A 21108-nucleotide genomic window follows, 5' to 3' on the forward strand; every position below is an offset into this window, starting at 1 on the left:
CACCTTCTGTTCCTAAATTTTGATTTTAGTACCTCCGGTGTTTGATTTAACACATTAAATCTTCAATTAATTGAATTGTGCATTTTTTATTGTTTTGCTTGTGAACCTTCACAAATGTAGCACAAGTGTAAATTGTTTGCACCACTTAACAACTCATATGTTATGTTAAGTTTATACTATTAGTGTATATTTGACAGTAATATGATCTTATATATTCAAATATAACATATTTTCTATATGAAAGGACAAAACATACACATTTTAATTAATTGAAAGGTAATTATGTTGAATAATATATCACATGGACAGAAAGCGGAATCAACCAACTACTTAGGCACTAGAAGTGTTATTATCCCTATTTGGTAAACATCAATCATAACATATCTACTTTGAATGATCATAAGATAAAACAGCAACGAGTCATTACAACTTCAATGAGAACCCAAGAAAAATTAGTTGATTGATTAAGACATGATGTACAGCCCCAGTTTGAGATTAAGGAAGTTGATTGATTGATATCAATGTACATCCAATATTCGAAACAGACAGAAAGGCGATAAAATAGTTGACAAATTTTAAAAGGTGTCAAATAGGCTAAAAAATGAAACAAAGCATGTTTTTTCACCATAAACTGCATCTCTTAACAGCTCCACATCTATCAGACAAACATGAGGGAATACTCCATACTACTTGCTAAATGGTATGATATAGTAGTCGAATATACACATCCCCGATCTCCTCTAATGTGTATACGAGACAGGGGTTTAATATTTGTTCTTGAGTGCTCAATGACGACATTGTTTTTTGCTGGGATCCTGAGGTGGTGATTCGTTACAGCGCTTAATGAAGGAGTCGAGGGTCTTCTGTTTTGCAGGGCTGCTGTGAGACTGATTAATCGAAACTTCCAATGATTTCTCCTGGCCATCAAGCATCTGCATATACATTTGTAGCTTCATTAGCTTAGGGTGGTGCCAGTTTTGTACCTTAAATATTCAAGCACATAGAGAATTAAGTAGAAGAAGACCTGTCCGAGGTTGTCCAACTTGCTCTGAACAACATCCCTGTACAAAGTCGTAAAAATAACCATCACATCATAATTTCTACATTTGGTATCGATCAGAGTTGAATAAATCAGAAAGCTCTACTAGTAACAAGGGAACATACCAAATTATGTCATCAACAGTGTCGTTCGCCAGCAGATAACACACATTGACAGAGGATACCTAGAAAGGAAGTTTGTTAAAGTTCTGACTCCGGAATATACAGATTTCTTAGTTAGTTAGCTCTTCTGATAGATAGACACACATAGGCACCCATAAACAGAGTAGTTAAGCAAAAATACTGGAATCAAGGCAGAAAATACCGAATTACAGCAAATGAATCAGTGTCTTGCTGCTTATACTCCTTTTAGTTTTTTATTTTTGGTTGCATTAAGTGCAAAATAACCACGAAAGCTAAGTATGTCAAAGACGAATTTAAGGACTCTGCAAACGAGCATTGTAGTGGATGAAGCTGGAGTTGGACATCATTGAGTCTCATGGCCAAGACAGCTTAATCACACACGCAGTCCTAATATACAAAGCTCAAGTGGAAAGAGAACCCTGGAGAGGATGATTCCTGAAGTAAAGCAGTGTGGTCAATGCTGGCCATTGAATATCTGAGATTGCAGCAACAGAAAACTAGCCAAGCCAGGCATAATAGCAGATTCAAAAATAATTCAAGCAGAGAAGTAATCCTCAACCAATTATCTAACATTATGTAGCTCACCTGGCCAATTCTGTGAGCTCGATCCTCAGCTTGAATAAGGTCACCCGGTGTCCATGATAATTCTGCAAATATCACTGTGCTTGCTGCTGTTAACGTTAACCCAACACCCCCAGCTCTGATGGAAAGCTACAATACAATAGTTATAACAATATTATTTTCCATCCTACATAATCTCACTTTCCAACTGTATTTAAGGATCGATAAGGAAATCAATCCTAAGTCAAATTACACTGTCAGTTTGATTAATGATAACAGATCAATGACATTACCACTGCAGCCTTAATTGCTTCTTTTTCCTGAAAATCTGTCACCAAAGCTTGTCGTAATGCTGATGGAGTGCTGCCATCAATCCTAATACAACCAACCTTCTTCTTCTGCAAAACAAGGGGAATGTTCAGTAGTCTATAATTCTAAAAATGTACTAAAACATGAAAATCTTACAAGTAAATACTCATGTATTGAATCAATCATTGATTGATGATGTGCAAATATCAGGAACTTGCAGTTTGCCTGCATGTTTGAAAAACCACAGTTACTACACCAAGAAGCATAACAAGAATATTGAAGCTTATATGAACAAGCAAGAAGTGGGCATAGTGGAGAAGGTGTGCAACTGCTCTACAGACAACATAAATCGTTGTCAGATAAAAGGACAGTACATTTTACATGTCAGAACACTCTTTGGTTAAATGATGGAACTGATATGAGGACCTTCCAAGCATCGCTTAACAACTTGAACCTTGCACTTGACTCAAAAAGTAGTTTATAAGAGAATTTGTACATCAGACAAGTCTTGGTTGACCTATGGTTTCATTAGCCAGGTGTCAGACATCTAGAACTCAAGTTGAAAGTTGGTTGCTTTGAGTATATTCTGATCGAGTTACAACAATGCTCCCAATATCCTGTTTATCTATAGGTTGTGTATCTGATTCTGTAGTTTCTTTTCTTCTATCTAACTTAAAGCCTTAAAGGCAATATCTTTCTAATTTCCAAAGAAATTTGAAAGCCAACATCTGCTGACATTATCTTCCTATATTGCTCTTGAACATGAGAACAGTATATCCCCTTTCCTTTTGCACTCTTCTCCCTTACAGACGGTATTGTCTTTTAAATCCAACATGATGAAAGAGGTAAAGAAAGAACATTCCAATGGAGCGGTTGGAGATGCTTTAACTTTGTATTCTGAATATCTAGGATGAAGAAGAAACAAAATTCATCATACCTCAACCATGGTTCCTAGGTAATCCAAAACTGCTGGAATTTTGGCCGAGGCAGAGGCAGTGTAAATCTGCAGCACAAGAAGCAAAGTATAGGGGTTAAAACTTAAAACTCTCATAAAATATATCAATTCTAGCAATAATGCAGCCAAATCAAGCTTTATAAACAAAAGAAAATATTCCAAAAAAATGGCAGTGAGCACAGTAAAAGACTGGATTGAATTTGTTAAATTTCATTATTATAGACCAGCAACGGGATGGGCCTAGCTCTGATACCATGAGATGAAAGATTAAAATAACGTCGAGAAAACTCAAGTTGATTATTCCCTCAAGCCATTGGGCTTCAAATAGCAAAGAGCACATGTTCTAAGCAAGGAAAGAGTATCAAATACATTTATTTATGGGGTGTAAATCATGCAATAATATATTTTCAAGATCCTAGAAGATTCTAACAGAATATATTCTCTGTTACCTAATTATAGTAGGAATACGGACGAAGCATTGGTAGTTGATGGCACTGAACACAAATTGTTCGGAACACAGATATTTTATGGTTTGGGGGAAGAAAAAGTCATTACTTTTCCTTATTTGAATCTTCTAGCTACTGGTAAGACATGCATGAGGCTCGTCATGGAAATGTGATCCACTTACCTCCAAAGACAAAAAGTTTTTCAAACCGCCTGCACACAGGAGCACTATTCCGACAGCAAAAGTTTTTGGAGAAAGGGATATTTTGTGAGTCAGTTCTCAAGGATCAAGATACAAAGATAAGCATATTATGCAGTAAGACCAGATATACTATTTTCAAGAATCCTTGTTATAGTGATCAGCTCTCAAACCGATAAAAAGAAAGAAATAATCATGACCCGAGTGTGCAGATGTACCTTACTGATGAGGCTTTTCTCAGCAAACTTAAGAGATTTAGCCTCCTCCTCGGACTGAGCTGATTTCCATTGCCCCTTAATGACCTCCAACTACAGGACACAACATTAGATTAAGTAAATACCTTTCTTCAGAAATCAAGGAAAGTCAGTTCTTTACAATCTTTGGACAGGAGTATCAGACATCATTTACTTAACTAAATTCCTATCTTTAAATTCGAATTAAGAAAAGGAAGTTTCAGAAAAGAGTAATAGAATATTAAGTGTCCTGTGAGAAATACCACAAGAAGCATTAAGGTATTCACAGTTGAAAAGTCAAAACGAGGTTAACTGGAAGAATTCAAGTCATTGAACGCATAAACTAAGATGATAAAAGAATGCAGAGAAAACAGCACTTCTGGTTAAAAGTACATTCAAATTCTAGGGTGGGAAGAGGATTAAAAAAGTAATCACAAAGGTTTTGAGGAATACCTCACGAAATAGAGCATTAACTTGTCTCATCTCCTTCTCCCCCAAGTCTAGGAAAACCTGTAACAAAGTGAGAGAGGATGAGATGAAGTCATGTAGCTAGAACCATCAAATGTAAACCTAAATTTAAACCTGTTGCCTCCGCTTCTGAGGGAGTTCAGAAAGGACATCCTTTTTTAGTCGTCGAATCATCACTGTTGCTTTAATTAAACTGTGAAGCTCTTCGTGATTACTTGCGCCTTGATAAACTCCAAAGATGCCCTAGAATGTTCAGCAAACCTGTTAGAGCACTTCTTTATTATTGTAAGATCTCAGAGGCAGCTTCCAATCCAGGAGAATTTTGACTTACACCCTTGCAATAGCGGTTGCCATATTCGTGCACATTCTTATATACAGTAGGATGCAAGGCCTCCAGCTGTCAAAGCACACAATTTTAGATCACAAACCCCCAACAAATAAAACATCAATTTGAAACTCAACTGTAGTAACCAACTGCATGCGGAGCCAATAACTTAATTGATAAAAAAAATGAACATATACCTGTTTGAATAGTTCAATTGGCCTTGATAAAGCAGGAGTTCCGCTGAGCAATATCACATACTGAGCTTTCTGCAGCAGTCAACATGTAAAATCATCAGGACCACTCCTCCCACTTATACATCTGGTGAAAATGTATGCTCATCAACTTGGATGGGAATATCAAATCTTTTTTTTCTTTTTGCAAGTTTGACATTCAAGATCCATTTGTTCACGGTCCAACTGATACTTTTTGTTTCTTTTCTTTTCTTGTTCATTTTGATATGTTTTATACTGGAGAAAGCTTAAGAGTTAAGACAAAGTCACAAAGGAATATTTTCATCAGAAACAGTCAACTTGATGAGCTTGAGTGGAATTCTCTGCTGTGAATTGTGTTTTGAAATATATATTGCATACAGTTCAGGGCGTGCACCGGATTGATTGATGTGTGCCTCTTTTCACAATTGATATATCCATTTGCTTTCTGTTGAGATGGATGAAGTTAACTGTAGGAAGTATCAAGAGATGCCTCCATGTACAGTACACAGGCCACTGTAGTGATATGACGTCTACATTTTTTCTTTTTTTTCTGAAAAGTAATAATTCCATTGACTAACCATTGGATAAGAACTCTATATAGACCAACTCCCATCTCTGAACACAGAGAGAAGGCATGCAGACCATTTCTTTATAAAAGAAAGAAAGCAGACCTGTAATAAGGGAAGGGAAGCACTGGTTCTTTTTGCTTGGGCATTTTTCAAGAAGTGTGATTCATCTGCAATAACAACCTGAACAAACAAATCATCACAGATAACAATCATTAAGTAGCATGAAAATGCAACCATGACATCCAACACAAAGAACTTACTTTAAACACAATAATCAAGAGCTTATATAAGTATCAACATCCAAACACTGAAGATCTTAAACATTGAATTGAAGTAACAGTATGGGACCAGTAAGCCTCTTGTATTTCCTATCTGTTAAGAACATGGGTCCAGGGTCTAATTCAACTCCAAAAACTACCTCATGAGGTGAGAATTGTCCAAGACCATATAAGGAGACAACAATCCACTTCCTCTATCAATGTGGGATACTTAACACCCCCAGCATGCCTAGGGATGAACTAAAAGTGAAAGGTACTCCAGAGACTCTTTCCTTGTATATCTTCGTAACCCATCACCTGCTCTTCAATGGCCCTTAGCTTCAACTAGTTCAATTTGACTATTTCTCAGGAGTAGTTGCATGAAGCACTCTTCTCATGTTTTAGCTTGCGCCCAAGCAAACAGACTCAAGCATGACACCCATCAAGCCGTTACCATACATAGGTAATAGACATTGTCAAGCACAAATTAATGTGGTTTTTTCATTATTTTTTTGGGGTGAATGTCAACAGTTCAACTCTTTTACAAATAATAATAGGATGAGGACGGTACTTTGAATGTGTTGAGATGTGAATAACTTATACATTTGAGCCTATGTGTAAAACAAAGGTGTATCACCGTCTTCATCTGACGAAGGATCTGGAGCATGAGCAAGATAACATGGGCACCCAACATTGGGTAAACCAAGAATGAGGATGGAGTTGACTCTAGTAAAAAAATCGACATTGAGCCAAACTCAATCTCAAAAGCTAGATCTGAGGGGAGGATGGCCTGCCCAGGACCATATAAGAAGACAATAACCCATTTCCTCTATCAATGAGGGATGCTTAACACTACCATTCTTTTCCAATTGTCTTTTTGATAGCTCCAAAAAATTAAAAGTTGTTAATATAAAGGTATAAAAGCAGCACATGAAAGTGAGCCAAGTAAGAGGATTTTTGGATTGCCTTTTTAAAAATAGCTTATAAGCTAAAAGCCATAAGTTGGGAATGTCCAACTTTTGGCTTTAAGGTTTTTTTTAACTTTTTAGGCTAAAAGTCAGTGCTTAAAAGCACTTTTTCTCTTTCCCAAACACCACAAAAAATAGAGAAAGAGCTTAAAAGCTAAAAGCACTAAAAATAAGCTATAATCCAAACACCCTCTAAGTGTTGTCACCGAAGCAAGTAAAAGTGTATCCAAGCATATAGGAATAGAACAAAATCTGGATAACAAAAAGGTTCTTTGATTTCCTAGATAGGACTACAGCCCATCAAAAACTCATCTGTCATTTCCTCAAGTAGTCCATCCACCATAACGAGGAGCCACCTCAAATAAAATTCATCGAGCCTTATCTTAGTAAAATAAAATGCCAATTTATGTCAACTGCATTGCAAGAGTTATATAACAAAAGAGTATCCAAGCAAGTAAGGGAACAAAATCCAGCTAACTCAATGGTCCCTTTAGTTTTCTGTCTTGTTATATCACTCACAAGAAATAGACAAACACATATATAGATCCATCATTATAAGTAGAGTATCAAGATTGAATACAGATGATGCCAAACGTTGTATATAATGCATTGCACTTACCTTAAATGTTGATGCCATAAGTAGATCTTGAAGTTTAGGGACAATGTCATACGATACTATGTTGAACACACCATCAAGGTGAATGGACTTCTTAGTGTTTGAAGGAACTATTTTAAATCCTCCCTTATTTGAACCGCTGCATTGAGATAAAACTACCTGTATAAAATAGAAGAAAAAAAATTAATTATCAGGGACTTGAAATGCAACTTGCTTGTAACATTACAGTGAATGCACTTCTAGTGGCATTAGCTCTTGCAGGTTCCATTGCACGGAAATGTAAAAATGTGAATCAACTCATACCAACATAGTGACTGAATAGCAACAAAAAGCTTCTCATAATCTACCTCGAAGTAGGCTGGGTAACAGAATGAGATTATGGCAATGATTTATTTGTGCAAAGTGGTCCATTAGAAACTTTTGCACCACATAAACATCAAAAAATTGCCCATTAGAAATTAGTTTTTTTACATCTATAACATTGTGGTAGACAAAGAAGATAGGGTGGGTGCGATAAATGTTTCTTTTAAAGGGAAAAATAGTATTTTCAATCCAAATTGTTGAATGAACTTAAAAGACTAGAAGGCAGCTACGGCCTTAAAGAGATTTGTCCATAAAAAAGATTGCTCATAATAACAAATGAAGAAAGCATCTATGCCAATCATCTATACTAGTAGGGACCTGGTGTATGCACCAAAAAGAAACTAAAAACATGAGGTTGTTCCTCAAGTATAGAATGTCATTCTCAACCCCTTCAAATGTTCTACTAGTTCTCTCTTTCCAAATCAGCCACATAAGGGCTAAAGGAGCAACATGTGGCTAGGCAAGAAGCAAAAAGCCATTGCCAAAATGCGGAGGCAACTAAGGTTTCTAATAGAAAATGCTTTATACCATGTAGAAAATCTGAAGGGTTAAAGGAATAAAGAGAACAAATTTTGTGTTCTGTAAAACTTGATTTCATGAATACAAGGAAATACCATTTAATAACGCAGAAACACAACAAATGAAACCATATTAATTAGGTTGACCAACACTATTTTTTAAGATTGGCACCTTGTTGATGTCCTTGACTTTCAGTTAACCTTTTCTGTGTGTTTCCTTCATTTTCTTGTTATTACAATTTCTCCATAATTTATCAAAAAATAAATCATATCTGAAGAAAGTTTCGACATTTAAAACACAAGAACAACATATTCTAATGATTTAACATCCTTAAGTATTCACCACGGTATGAATAATCACAAAAGTTGCTGCAATATACTAAATATCTATACCACCAAACTAAACTAATTTGATTATTAAGTATACATCTTTTTTCCTTGTGTAACGACAAAAATGTGAAATTTTTACTTAAATGAAATTGAGGATAGCTTGGAGCCTGAGTGAATTCTTTCATGAAAAAACAAGGACTGTATAAGCTAAATTTTGAAGTACACCTAACTTCCCAAATTGAAATTGTAAAGACTAATGCAGGCAACATGATACTATATGTATTTGTGAAAATCATTATATTTAGATGTCAAGATCATTGATAATTCTAAAACATCAAACAACTCACTCCATCTTCACAAAATAGGAGAAAAGGTATTGAACCATACAAGTATTTCCGATGATGGAATGTTCATCCACTGTTGAATCATCTGCATGGCACTAAAGACAGTGAGAATAAGGCAAACTACTGATAATTTACAAATATTAACATGACTTACAGAAGCCCAGTGAAGCCGTAAGGCGGATGGAGCAAGAACAAGAACTGGCCATGATTCACGGACACATGAAACCACAGCGATAGCCTGCAATGTAAGCAGAAATTCAGCATGTACGATATACAGAGCTAGGGTAACCAAAGATGCATGTCAAAGAAAATTCTGATTATAGAAAATTGATTGTAAAATTATGTCACAGTTTTGTTCTTATGTGTATCAGTTATGGATTGAGGTATATAAACACATGCTAGCTGAAAATCTAAAACTATATATGTCAAATATAGTTGAGATTTGAGAGAAACAAAAATAATCACTTCTGGCAAGGCATACCTAGGTAACCAACTGGCTATCAACACTGACTCTCAAAATCTTGATTCACTTAAGCTCATAGTTTGAAGGGAACAGAAAGATCTGACAAAGTAATTTGTGCTGTAATACAAGAGTGTTGGCCAGTCATGAACACCCATGTTCAGAAGATAAATGTAGTGGAGATGAAGATGCTCAAATGGATGTGTGGTATATTAGGAGAAATAGGATTAGGAATGAAGTTATATGGGGAAAGGTGGGAGAGGCCCCGTGGCGGACAAGATGAGAGAAGTGAGGTTGAGATAGTTTGGGCATGTGAAGAGGAGGTGCGCTTTAATGTGGGAGAGGTAGGGATTAGCCTCATCCCTCTCCTTCCTACTTGTAGTAGTATATAGTAACCACGTAGTTCTTATTCTCCAATATGTATTACTATTTGTTGCCTCATTTAATTTGAATCTTGCTAATTTGCTATCATATTTTCTCGCAACCATGCTTTGAATACTCCTCTTTGAGCTGAAGGTCTATCGGAAACAACCTCCCTACCCCAAAAAGGTAGGGGTAAGGTCTGCATACATCCTACCACCCCAGTCCCCACTCGTGGGATTACACTAATTTCGTTTGTTGTTGTTGTTTAGCTGTTGTGAGTTAGATCTAGTCATTTGGATGCAGCAATGGCATCCCGAGGTATCTCTTATGGTTAGATTAAAGTAATGCAAATGCTCATACAGACGTTGGTAGACGAATAACACTATTTCTCCACGGGGATCAAATATTAACTAGTTATGTGCAAGAATTTAAGCAACCAACCCAAAATATTAAGGCAATGGGTGCAAGGCCGAAGACCTTTACAAACCCTTTGGAAGCCCTTACATAATTCAAACCCTTCAGTGCTTATGAGTTATGACCTCATTTTGGGGTTTACACGTGAACTTCAATATGGCCTTTCAGGTGTGAGAATGTGCTTACCATAGGTTGGCTCTGTTACTATGAGAAAGAATTTGAATGTCTAAACTAATTTTAAAAAGGCAAGGACAGGGTCTGTTAGAAACCTCTATACAATCCATAAGGGACAATCAATAACTCAACAAGCTATCAAGCTAGAACTTAGGACCTAAAGTAAGACATCATAAAGAAAAGCAATTCCATATTAAATATAGTAAAAGGCTGCAACCTGAATGAATAACCAACTAAATTATAACGAACTTGATATTGTTGTCACATGAAAATATCATCATGTAGCAGATAAATGATTCGAAACTAACATCCATTTTGACACAGTTTTAGCCACAACCTGAAGAGTCTTTCCAAGTCCCATCTCATCAGCCAACAGGATACGCCCTCCATGTTGTAAAGCAAATCTAAATAGGAAAATGTTATCCTTCCTTTTTTAGTCAAAGATACAAAGAACAACGTGCCCTTTCTCTAGGTCATATTGACTAATAAAGGGAGAAGCTAAAAAACTTTAAAAGAGTTGTATAACATACCGAACCCCTTCACGCTGAAAAGGCAAAAGCTTTGATTCAATACAATTTGGAATAAATTCATAATGATCTGGTAAAAAGAGGAATTGAATAAGCATACTAAGCTAGACGAACTGTCCTTTTATACAAAATGAATATTTTGGTGATATATAAAAGCAGGTGTTACATGAACGAGGATAAGATAGCCTTCTATCAAATTCTAGGAAACAAGAGTGTAATCAAAAAATATGCCTACATGGCCCTTCCAATATTAATTGTATAAGAGCTACTAAAGATGTTTACAAAGGTCTAAGGATATTCCAATAGTTGCTTTCAGAGTTTGATTAAATATTCAGATTCATTCACATGGAATCATGGTCAACATGTGCCAAGTCAATTCTCACTCTCACAAGTCTACACTGAAGTTCATTTGTGAACCCAGAAATCAGCTTATACGTGCATAAGTGAGTTGAGTTACAAATTGACCTAAATGGAATAATGGACTGGGTAAGGGATTCCAAAGGTGCTTAAAGATCTTGAGAAACTCCACCATTGCCTTAATGTTTTGGATTGGATGCTCAAATTCTTTCACAATATCTTACCATGAAAAGGAATGTCATACATTTAGCAAACCAACATCAAATACATGGGCCTAAAATGACACAAGAACCAGCGTACAAGAATTCGTTTAAGGTGGTGTTGAGCCAGTTGTTCAACCTGCTCATTGTCTAATTCTTGAATTTACTCTCCCTATTCTGATCAGTAATTTCAAAGCAAGTACTAGAAGAAAAATGGTGCAATTTATGTTATTTCTTTGATAATCTGTTTTATGATAAGCAACGCCATGGATCCTAACAGTAGTAATCGAGCAGATTAGTAGTGATAAATTTACCTCGAAGGTCACGCATTGCAGAAGCAGCAGCAATGGCACGTTGCACCAGAGGATCTAAATTCTCCAACTTACATGTAAAAGATGAACCAAACATTAGCTTGCTTGAATGAGGAGCCAAAGAAGATTCAAGATATTTAAGTTCCAGCTTCTATGCGAAGAAACATATGCACATGATCCACCGAACCTAACTCCTAATAGTTTTGTAGTCTCATCTGAAGTTGGGAAACTGTAATTCCGGGAGACCAAAACGATTTGAAACTCCTCACCTCCAGATTGGAGCCAGAAATTTCATGAAGAACTTTTTCTGCTACAGACAACGATGCCAAAGGAAACATCCACAACCTGCAACATTATAGAGGCACTCACTGCATTTGAATTTCGAAATCATTCCTGCAAAACATGATTTAAGATTCTTGGCCAACCCACAATCTAACATGGATAACACCATGGAGTCAAAAACAAAAGAAAAATTGTCATTGTGTTAAGGATGGAACTATTCAAGAGATGGGAGAATAGTACTTCCCAGAAAACAAATATTGTTTATCTTTTCCTTTTTCCTATGATACAGATTGTGAATATACTTGACATTCACAATAAAACAGTTTAGAGTCACAAGAGATAAGAGTACAATGAAATGTATTTGCTATCAGTTTGTGCCGTATTGCGTAGCAGCAGTTCTGTTGCTTGCCTAGAGCTATTTGAAAGGAAAAAGAATACTGAGGGTGGAGGAAAGCATAACAAAGAAAAGGACAAGAATACCTCTCTTTTGCACTCCAACTAGCTTTAGGGATTTTCCGGAAAGCTTCAACGAGTATCTGGCAGAAAATAAGGTCCACATTGTTCAAAAATCCAAAAAGAAACTCTTCAACAGAATAATGCAAGTAGGCGAATAGCTACCTGGTCATATGAAAACTTTGCTGCAATATTTCCACTAGCATGAAGGAAAATTTTAACAGAGCGCTTTTCTGTTAGCTGTTTCACGTGATTGTCATTCTGAGGCCCAGAATTTCCACCAGAGCTTTTCCCTTTGTTTTGGGGTTTCGTAGGACAGGCATACAGGAGTCAGGAAGAATGGAAAATCAAATATAAGCACCTTAAAATGGGAAATGCAAGAAACCTACCAGAGACCTTATCTTCCCCTGATGAAGGCCTTATTATAGGTGCTGCAGATAACACATCTTCCTGCAACAGAAGGGAGTAAGGAAAGAACCCAATAAGCTAATAATTTAGTTACTTATCAGAAAGAGCCTAATAATTTAGCTCAAGGTGCACCAACACATATATACAGTTATATAATACGGATGTCAAAGTTGCTAAACTCTTCAAAGATGCAAGAAAAACACACTAAAAACATGCAAATATCTGTAACCTAATGTGTCAAACAGTCTACGCTTTCAATCGAAAAGCATATCAAAGCAAATAGAAAAAGAAACAACGGAAGTGAAAGAAATCATGGCAAAATACTATAGAAAGCAAAAAAGAAACAGTAACTAAAACAAAACAGTGCAATAAATCAAACTACAAGATACAGTAGATAGTATCAGAAATCAAACAAAATTGAAAAATCCCAAATGGGTATCTCCAAAAACAGGAGTAGAAATGAAACTGACTCTTTTATATCCAAACCCAAAAGCATTAGGATCTCCTTGAGAGCGAGAAGGAACTGTTGATTGCAAACAGAAACTTGTCGTAGCAGAAGAAGAAGATGCATTTCGCTCAGCAATTTGCCTAAGGGCATCTCTTTCAAGATTATCCAATTGCTCTGCACTCAATTCCCAATCATCAAAATCCATTTTTTCTTCTTCGTCTACAATTTTTTGAATTTCAAGAATTGCTGCCGGTTTTTTTTTTCAAATTTTGGGGTTTTGGTGCAGATATATAGCCGGTTTGAATTTACTTATTTTCATGAAAAACTGCTTATAAATTTAAAAACATATATAGGTGCTTATAAATTAAAAACTTTTTTTTTACTTATAAACTGTTTTCAACTTATAAACCGCTTAAAATAAGTTCGTTCAAATAAATTCAATTGGTTGGTCAAACACTCAAAAAAATTAAAAACAGTTTATAAATCAATTCAAACATAGTCAATGTTTTTTTCCTCTTAAGTTTTTAACCAAAATTGCCCCATAAGTTTGAGGATAGGTCTCATTTCATCCTTATACTATTAGTTTGAACAGTTATTACCCTTTAATTTTGGTAAAATTAAGTTATATAATCCAGTTAACGATGAATAAACGGAATGGACTAAGCTACAATTCCTTCCGGTTTTGTGCCTTCCAGTCCACAATTGTTGGATTAACTTCCGTGTTTTCCTTATTCGTCTTTATTGAGAAAAAAATCGAAGGATTGATATATTTATCGTTGTCGTGATGGCATAGCTAAACACTATGTATGACTGGTTTGAAATATTGAGTACTCCTTCGTCTCATTTTATATGGGACAGTGTTTTAAGTTACAAAAAAAAATAAGATTTTTAAAACTTGTAGTCTAAAATAATTTTGATATTTGTATGATTGTAAATTATTTTATGAATAGTAAAGGAGGAATTTTAAAATTAAAAAGTAAAAGGTGTCACGTAAAATAGGATAGATCCACCAATTAAATACCATTCACAATAGTTAGCGCAATCTGTCTCCACAGACAGTTGTTGTCATTGATAGCTACCTTTTACGATCATTACTACCCACCATCATTATCGCAACATTCGTTGACCACTATCGACAATCAACCACTAGTAATCATTATGATCTATCGCCAACTAGTATGTATAATCAATCACCACCACCATTATTAATGCCATCCTTCACCATAATTACTAGTTACCAGCATTAATCATGTGTTTATACTTGTTCATGTTTATTTTAGTTTTACTTGTTTTTCATCTTTTAAATCCCCCCTTTTCCCTCCAATGAGGCCTACTCAAAATTCAAGATTACACTTTCAATAAAATAATCAAGATACATGTAAGTTAGACCGAACGATACACCACCATTATAAATAAAAAACAAAAAAGAACATGTACTACTTCATAGTTTGTCAAGCCATAGAATCAACCACTGCCTACATCACACCCATTTGGTTTGCGATCCTTTCTGGAACTTGCATGAATGTGGGACGTTTTGTGCATCAGTCATATGTTTAGATTTGTTCATGTTTATTTTAGCTTTACTTGCTTTTCTTCTTTTAAATCCCACTTTTTTCCCTCCAACGAGGCTTACTCAAAATTCAAGATTACACTTCCAATAAAATAATCAAAATACATGTAAGTTAGACCGAACGATACACCACTATTATAAACAAAAACAAAAAAGAACATGTACTACTTCATAGTTTGTCAAGCTGTAGAATCAGCCACTGCCTACATCACCCCCATTTGGTTTGCGACCCTTTCTGGAACTTGCATGAATGTGGGACGTTTTGTGCATCAAAATTCCATTTTTTATGCCATTTTTTTATGTACTACTTCATAGTGCTAGAAGACTTTGATATTAGAGAAGCATAGATACCATTTCATGATTTCCTTTCTCCACAATGACACCATCTTTGATGACAACAATAACATCAGCTCCTTTAATTGTGGACAATCTATGAGCCACCACAACTGTTGTTCTGCCTGATCTTACTCTATCAAGTGCATCTTGAACTATTTTCTCAGACTCCGAGTCAAGTGCACTTATGGCCTCACCTAGTAGTAATATTTTTGGACATTTCACTATAGCTCTTGCAATTGCAACTCTTTGTTTCTGTCCACCAGAGAGTTGCATGCCCCTTTCAACAACTAGTGTTTCATACCCCTGCACATTAAGGTGAAAAAAAGATCAACATCCAAGTCTCAAACCAGGAATTAGTGACAGACAACTTCTGTTGCTAAACATCAAAAATCCGTCATTAATCCTATTTAACGGCGAATTATAAAAAATATCATGTTAGCTACAGACTATTTAGAGACAGATTATCGATGAGTTTCGTAGCTAATTCCCAATGATCAAGAATGAAATGTCATAGGATATAAATTAAGTCTATGTTACATGATGATTCTTTATCTGTCTGACATACTTATGTCGATTTTAGGTACGTGTGCAAATTTTTGAAAATGTTGAGCTTTAATGAATAAGTGAGGATTTATATAGTCAACCCCAACAGTGACCAGGGTTCAGCAATATTTTTGGAGGACGTGAGCAACATAGTCTACAAGACGGTGCCTGTTGTAAGGCACTGATGAAGTTGTGAGCATTTGCTAACTCAGCAGCAGCTAATATTTCTGTTTCTGTGGCATCAGTTTCTTTTCCATATGCTATATTGGCTCTGATTGTGTCATTGAACAATATAGGCTCCTGGCTTACTAATCCCATTTGCTCTCTCAACCATTTCACCTTCAACTTTTGAATTTCTACTCCATCTAATGTGACTAGGCCTGAATCCGGATTGTAAAATCTTTTCAACAAGGAAATGACTGTTGATTTTCCACTCCCACTTTCTCCCACCAGAGCTACCGTCTAACATAAAAGATAACACTTTTTCATCACAATTGTTGTCAAATCGCGTAACAAGACTGGAAAATGGTTCTATGAATAATGCATTAGAATTTACCTCAACAGAGCTAAATTCTGGGCATAGATCTTTTAGGACTTGAGCCTCAGGTCGACTTGGATAATTGAAACTGACATGTCGAAACTCAATGTTTTCCTTCACATTCTCTAATATCATTCCTGAGTTATCACTCGAGTCTATCTTGGATTGTCGGTCAAGAAGTGCAAAGATCAAAGATGCACCAGTTTTTGCTTTGGTGGATTCAGGAGCAAGGACACCTGATTGAGAAATTGCGGAAGCTGTCAAGCTGAGACCATAGAAAACCTGAAATTCAGAACTAGGAAAGTTAAAATGACAGAGAGAAGTAACTTATAAAGAGAGACTTGACACAAGTTTTATGTTTAGCTCTCGAGCCTTACCCGGAAAACATCAGCAAATGTGACCTTACTGGACTGAATCAACCGAGCACCAGCATAAAAGCTGGCAGCATAGACAGAGTACAAGCAGAACATTGAAAATCCATAACCTGCACCACCCAATAGCCCTTCTTTTTTTCCAGCTCTAACTGGACCTTCACATTTTCTTTTGTACAATTGCACCACCTTCTCTTCTGCAGAGAAAGAAGCCACTGTTCTGATACTTCCAAGTTCCAACTGCTTCACTAGCAACTTGACTCGCATCCTCGTATAGTTTCTACAGGAAAATTTTACTTGAATAAGCACTAATTGCTAATTTTACTTGAAACATTTTGTTAGTACAAAAGTTTGGAGCAAACCTTAGCATCAGCGCCAAAACCATTAAGGTATTTCATGAGCAGATATCCATTTAGTGCAGTTAGAGGCAACATAACTATCATTATGAGTGTCAATTGCTAGTTTTCTTCAAGTCCAATAACTAAACCAGCTATAGCTGTTGAAGTGTTCTCAACAAGCAAAGCAAGTGACTCTCCAACCATACCTCGGACAGATGCTGCATCTGTAGATAGTCGGGAGCCAATTGCACCAATCGAGTTCTCCTTTCTGTCGAACCAACTAATATCCATGTAAACTATTTGCTCGAAGCACATTAGGCGTATTCTCTTGATTAACTTACATCTTGCTACAGCGAAAAAGAACGTCCTCAAGGGTTTTGCTACTAAAGATGTCAATGCTAGACCAACAAATATCAATGACCAAAATCTTGAATGCTTTCTGAGTTCATGAGCAGGCTCACAGAAAGTCTTGATAACATTAGAAACAAGTACCCCCAAAATAGGTAATATTAGAGCACTGAACACTGCAGTCATGCAACCAAGTAATAATTCTGGAATCTCTGGTCTGTTCATTAAGGCCAAGCGATAAAACGTGTTGTCTTTATCCTTCCTCAATACAACTGTTGAATTAGGATTGTAATCATTTACAATTTATTAAATATAAATTTGTAGAATGGTTCAATTTATATTAAATTCAAGATATATTAGTCCAAATAAATATTTTGGATTAATAAAATTGGGTCGATTATTTAAGCCCAATAAATGTGGATTTAATTAAAAACCTAAATCCATTGATTTGGGCTATAAAGATGACTCCACTTTGTTAAGCCCAATATCATCTCATCCTAGAGGCCCAAAATCATGCCACATGTCAAAGTTAGGTGGCAATCCAAGTCAAATTAAATAAGCCACTAGAATTATGCCATGTGCCAAAGTTAGGTGGCAATCCAAGTCAAATTAAATAAGCCACTAGAATTATGCCATGTGCCAAAGTTAGGTGGCAATCCAAGTCAAATTAAATAAGCCACTAAAATCATGCCACATGTCAAAGTTAGGTGGCAATCCAGGTCAAATTAAATAAGCCACTAAAATCATGCCACATGTCAGAGTTATGTGGCAATCTAAGTCAAATTAAATGAGCCACTAAAATAATGCCACGTGTCAATGTGACATGTTCTGACCAATCAAATTAAAACTCTTCAACAAAGAAATCTGATTGGTCAGTTCAAACCAACCAATCAAATCACACCCTCATACCACTCCCTACAACTATAAATAGGGGTCCTCATTATTCTGAAAAGAGGGGTTTTTGGGAAGAACAAGAAGCAAGAAGAGAGCTCGTGGATCAAAGACCGCAAATTCTCTACAAAGCTACAAAGTTCAAGCAATCAAATTCAAGTTCAAGATTAAGAACGAAGAAGAAGATCAAGATCAAGTTACTTGTTCATCTTTACTGTTCGTCATAACCATACAAGTGTTCGTGACGAATATTTCAAATCCAAATTCGAAGACGAAGATTCAAGATCAAGCTATTCAAGCCCTTGACTCTAAATCAAAATCAAATTCAAGTTCAACGTGTTTCATATTATTTGAAGAATCAGAGGATTATTATAGAGATTGTAACCGCATTACATTTTGAAATCAAATATTACACCTTGTTACTCCAATTTTCCGGTCTTGATTATTTATTTTTCTCGGCTCGAAAATTTGTTGTTTAAAAATTTTGGCACGCCCAGTGGGACCATCTCTACCTCTCATCTCTTCACATCGATCATCAAACTTCAAGAACACTTAAATGGCATCTAAGAAGTTTGACTCCAGGACTATTATTGCTAAGGCTACTGATTCCAAGTTTTCCTCTGAGGTGGAGAACATACTGGATGCTACTATGGGAAGTTTGGGACCCATCACTAGGAACAGAGCAAACTTGCTAGGACAACAAGCACTTCAAGTGCCGTCCGCATCAGTTCCTATTTTTGATCTTCCATCTTCAAAGGGGGCAAGATTCTTTCCGAATGAATTGGAAGAAGGAGAGAATATAGCTGATATTGTTGAAAAGACGTTGGCTCGACTTAGTCCTTTTAACACGAGGAATTGCACTATTCAAGATGAAGATGATGTCTTGATCACTAGATCTGCCTCAGTCACTCCACGTAACTTGTTTCAGACAGATTTCAGTTTGAGGGAAAATCCATGCTTTGCTCCATCATCCATAACAGCCATCCAAGCGATGATGACTAACACCTCAACTGTTGAAGAACAACTGGCGAGTTTGACGAAGGCAATTGAAGGTCTAACAAAATATGTGCAAGATCAGGATAATCGAATTGTCAAGTTGACGGACAGAGTTGAGAATGTCATGGAGGAGGACTCAAGTCATGCACCTGGAAAACGTCCGATGATACAAGAAAAGGGAGATTCAGTTACAAAGCAAATAAATTTGGGGGATGAGCTGCAAGTATCTCCTGAAGGAGGAATTCCCATTCATCAACTGAAGGACTTTATTATGGGAACTATCAAAGATAAGTATGATGTGTCTTCAAAGTCATCATTCACATATGCAAAGCCATACACTTCAAGAATCGATGTTTTGAAGATGCCTGCAGGTTATCAACCTCCAAAATTTCAACAATTTGATGGAAAGGGAAATCCAAAACAACACATTGCCCATTTTGTTGAAACCTGCAATAACGCTGGAACATATGGAGATTATCTGGTCAAGCAGTTTGTGCGCTCCTTACAAGGAAATGCTTTTGACTGGTATACGGATCTCGAGGCAGGCTCTATTGATAGTTGGGAACAACTTGAGCATGAATTTCTTAATCGCTTCTATAGCACAAGGCGTACTGTGAGCATGGTTGAACTCACAAATACACGTCAATGGGAAGATGAACCCGTCATTGAGTTCATCAACCGATGGAGAAATGCAAGCCTCAATTGTAAGGATAGGCTTAGTGAAACTTTCGGAATAGAAATGTGTATTCAAGGAATGCGTTGGAGACTTCGTTATATCCTACAAGGTATTAAACCCAAATCGTTTGAGGAACTAGCTACACGTGCTCATGATATGGAGTTGAGCATGTCTGCAAGTGGGATTGATGGACCAATTATTTATGGGCCTCGCAAGGGAAAAGACAAAATGGAGGTAAAGAAAGGGGGAAAATCAGCACCTAAGTTTGGAAACAAGGAGTCGATGAGTGTTAATGCCGTACCTTTGAAAGTGGCTACAAATCTAAGCAAGAATCAAAGGGTGAAGACCACAACTTTTTAGAATAACGCTGGTAGAAAGCTGACTTTGAAGGAAATGCAGGCAAAAGAGTATCCTTTCTTGGACTCAGATGTTCCAGCAATTTTCGAAGAGCTTCTGGCGTTAAAACTCTTTGAGCTACCTGAAATGAAGCGTCCAGATGAGGCTGGGAGGACTAATGATCCAAATTACTGCAAATATCACCGTTTGATGGGCCATCCTATTGAAAAGTGTTTTATCTTTAAGGAAAAGATTATGGACTTGGCCCGTGAAGGAAAGATATTGCTTGAAGATGAGAAGGAGAGTTCAAATCAAGTCTCTGTCACTTTTGGTTCACTTGACCCCATAGTTCTTTGCAACTTTGTCGAAATACATGATAGTGGTGATGACCTAGCCACATCACCATCAAAGATGATTAAATTTGGTGACTTCAAACCAATAAATGTTGACGTATCATCGCTTGTTCCTTTGATGAATAAAGTAATATGGGAAGATAAATCTCTAGAGGAAAACCAATCTTGCGGTGCTTATACTGATGATGAAGGATGGATTTTAGTGACACAACGAAGACGTCGTAAAATGAGCTTGCAAAGAGAACCAAATAAGCAAGTGACTAGAGCGAAGATAAGAACAAAGTGGTGCCATCCACCTACCCCTAAAACTCAAAGGGTAAAGAAGAATGTGAAGAAGTCAAGAGTCGAGGGAAATTACTATCAAAAGCAACGCCCTCCGGTGACATTAGAGGAATTCTTGCCAAGTTGGTTTCGTGAAAAGATTTCTCATCGTGACACCAAGGCCTCGTGTTGTAACATTGATAGAGAAGAGATGATGGTAGAAAGCTCATCACCATCATTACCTCCATCACATGAAGTCCTTATAAAGCCTCACTCTGAAGAAGTGGACACTTGTGATGCG

At 36.5% G+C, this 21108-nt stretch overlaps 2 protein-coding genes across 5 annotated transcripts; both read right to left on the minus strand.

Moving 5' to 3' along the window:
• Window positions 1-435: 435 nt before the first annotated feature.
• LOC129883351 (uncharacterized) lies at window positions 436-13530 on the minus strand. Of its 4 annotated transcripts, none has more exons than XM_055958004.1 (24): window positions 13273-13522; window positions 12784-12844; window positions 12560-12687; window positions 12422-12477; window positions 11929-12004; window positions 11663-11729; window positions 10795-10861; window positions 10602-10668; window positions 9008-9091; window positions 8897-8938; window positions 7302-7457; window positions 5560-5637; window positions 4874-4942; window positions 4683-4748; window positions 4466-4594; window positions 4337-4393; window positions 3869-3958; window positions 2990-3055; window positions 2209-2277; window positions 2037-2141; window positions 1768-1893; window positions 1165-1223; window positions 1025-1061; window positions 436-932 (listed from the first exon to the last, which is right to left on the minus strand). In XM_055958004.1, the coding sequence occupies exons 1-24, from the start codon at window positions 13453-13455 to the stop codon at window positions 786-788; spliced, it is 2085 nt and encodes a 694-aa protein (XP_055813979.1). In that variant the 5' UTR covers window positions 13456-13522; the 3' UTR covers window positions 436-785. The 4 variants fall into 4 exon arrangements, 2 of the variants coding, with proteins under 2 accessions (XP_055813979.1, XP_055813992.1); XR_008765907.1 differs by lacking the exon at window positions 436-932 and adding an exon at window positions 1364-1617 and having other exon boundaries at window positions 13273-13528; XR_008765905.1 differs by lacking the exon at window positions 436-932 and adding an exon at window positions 1364-1679 and having other exon boundaries at window positions 13273-13528.
• Window positions 13531-14907: 1377 nt separating this feature from the next.
• Window positions 14908-16875, minus strand: LOC129895484 (ABC transporter B family member 11-like). Its single transcript, XM_055971211.1, has 4 exons — window positions 16615-16875; window positions 16256-16519; window positions 15868-16161; window positions 14908-15459 (listed from the first exon to the last, which is right to left on the minus strand). Exons 1-4 carry the CDS (start codon window positions 16873-16875, stop codon window positions 15154-15156), a joined length of 1125 nt encoding a protein of 374 aa, XP_055827186.1. The 3' UTR covers window positions 14908-15153.
• Window positions 16876-21108: the final 4233 nt, after the last annotated feature.

Source organism: Solanum dulcamara, chromosome 1 (genome assembly GCF_947179165.1).
Source record: "Solanum dulcamara chromosome 1, daSolDulc1.2, whole genome shotgun sequence".
In the NCBI taxonomy this organism is placed as follows: domain Eukaryota; kingdom Viridiplantae; phylum Streptophyta; class Magnoliopsida; order Solanales; family Solanaceae; genus Solanum; species Solanum dulcamara.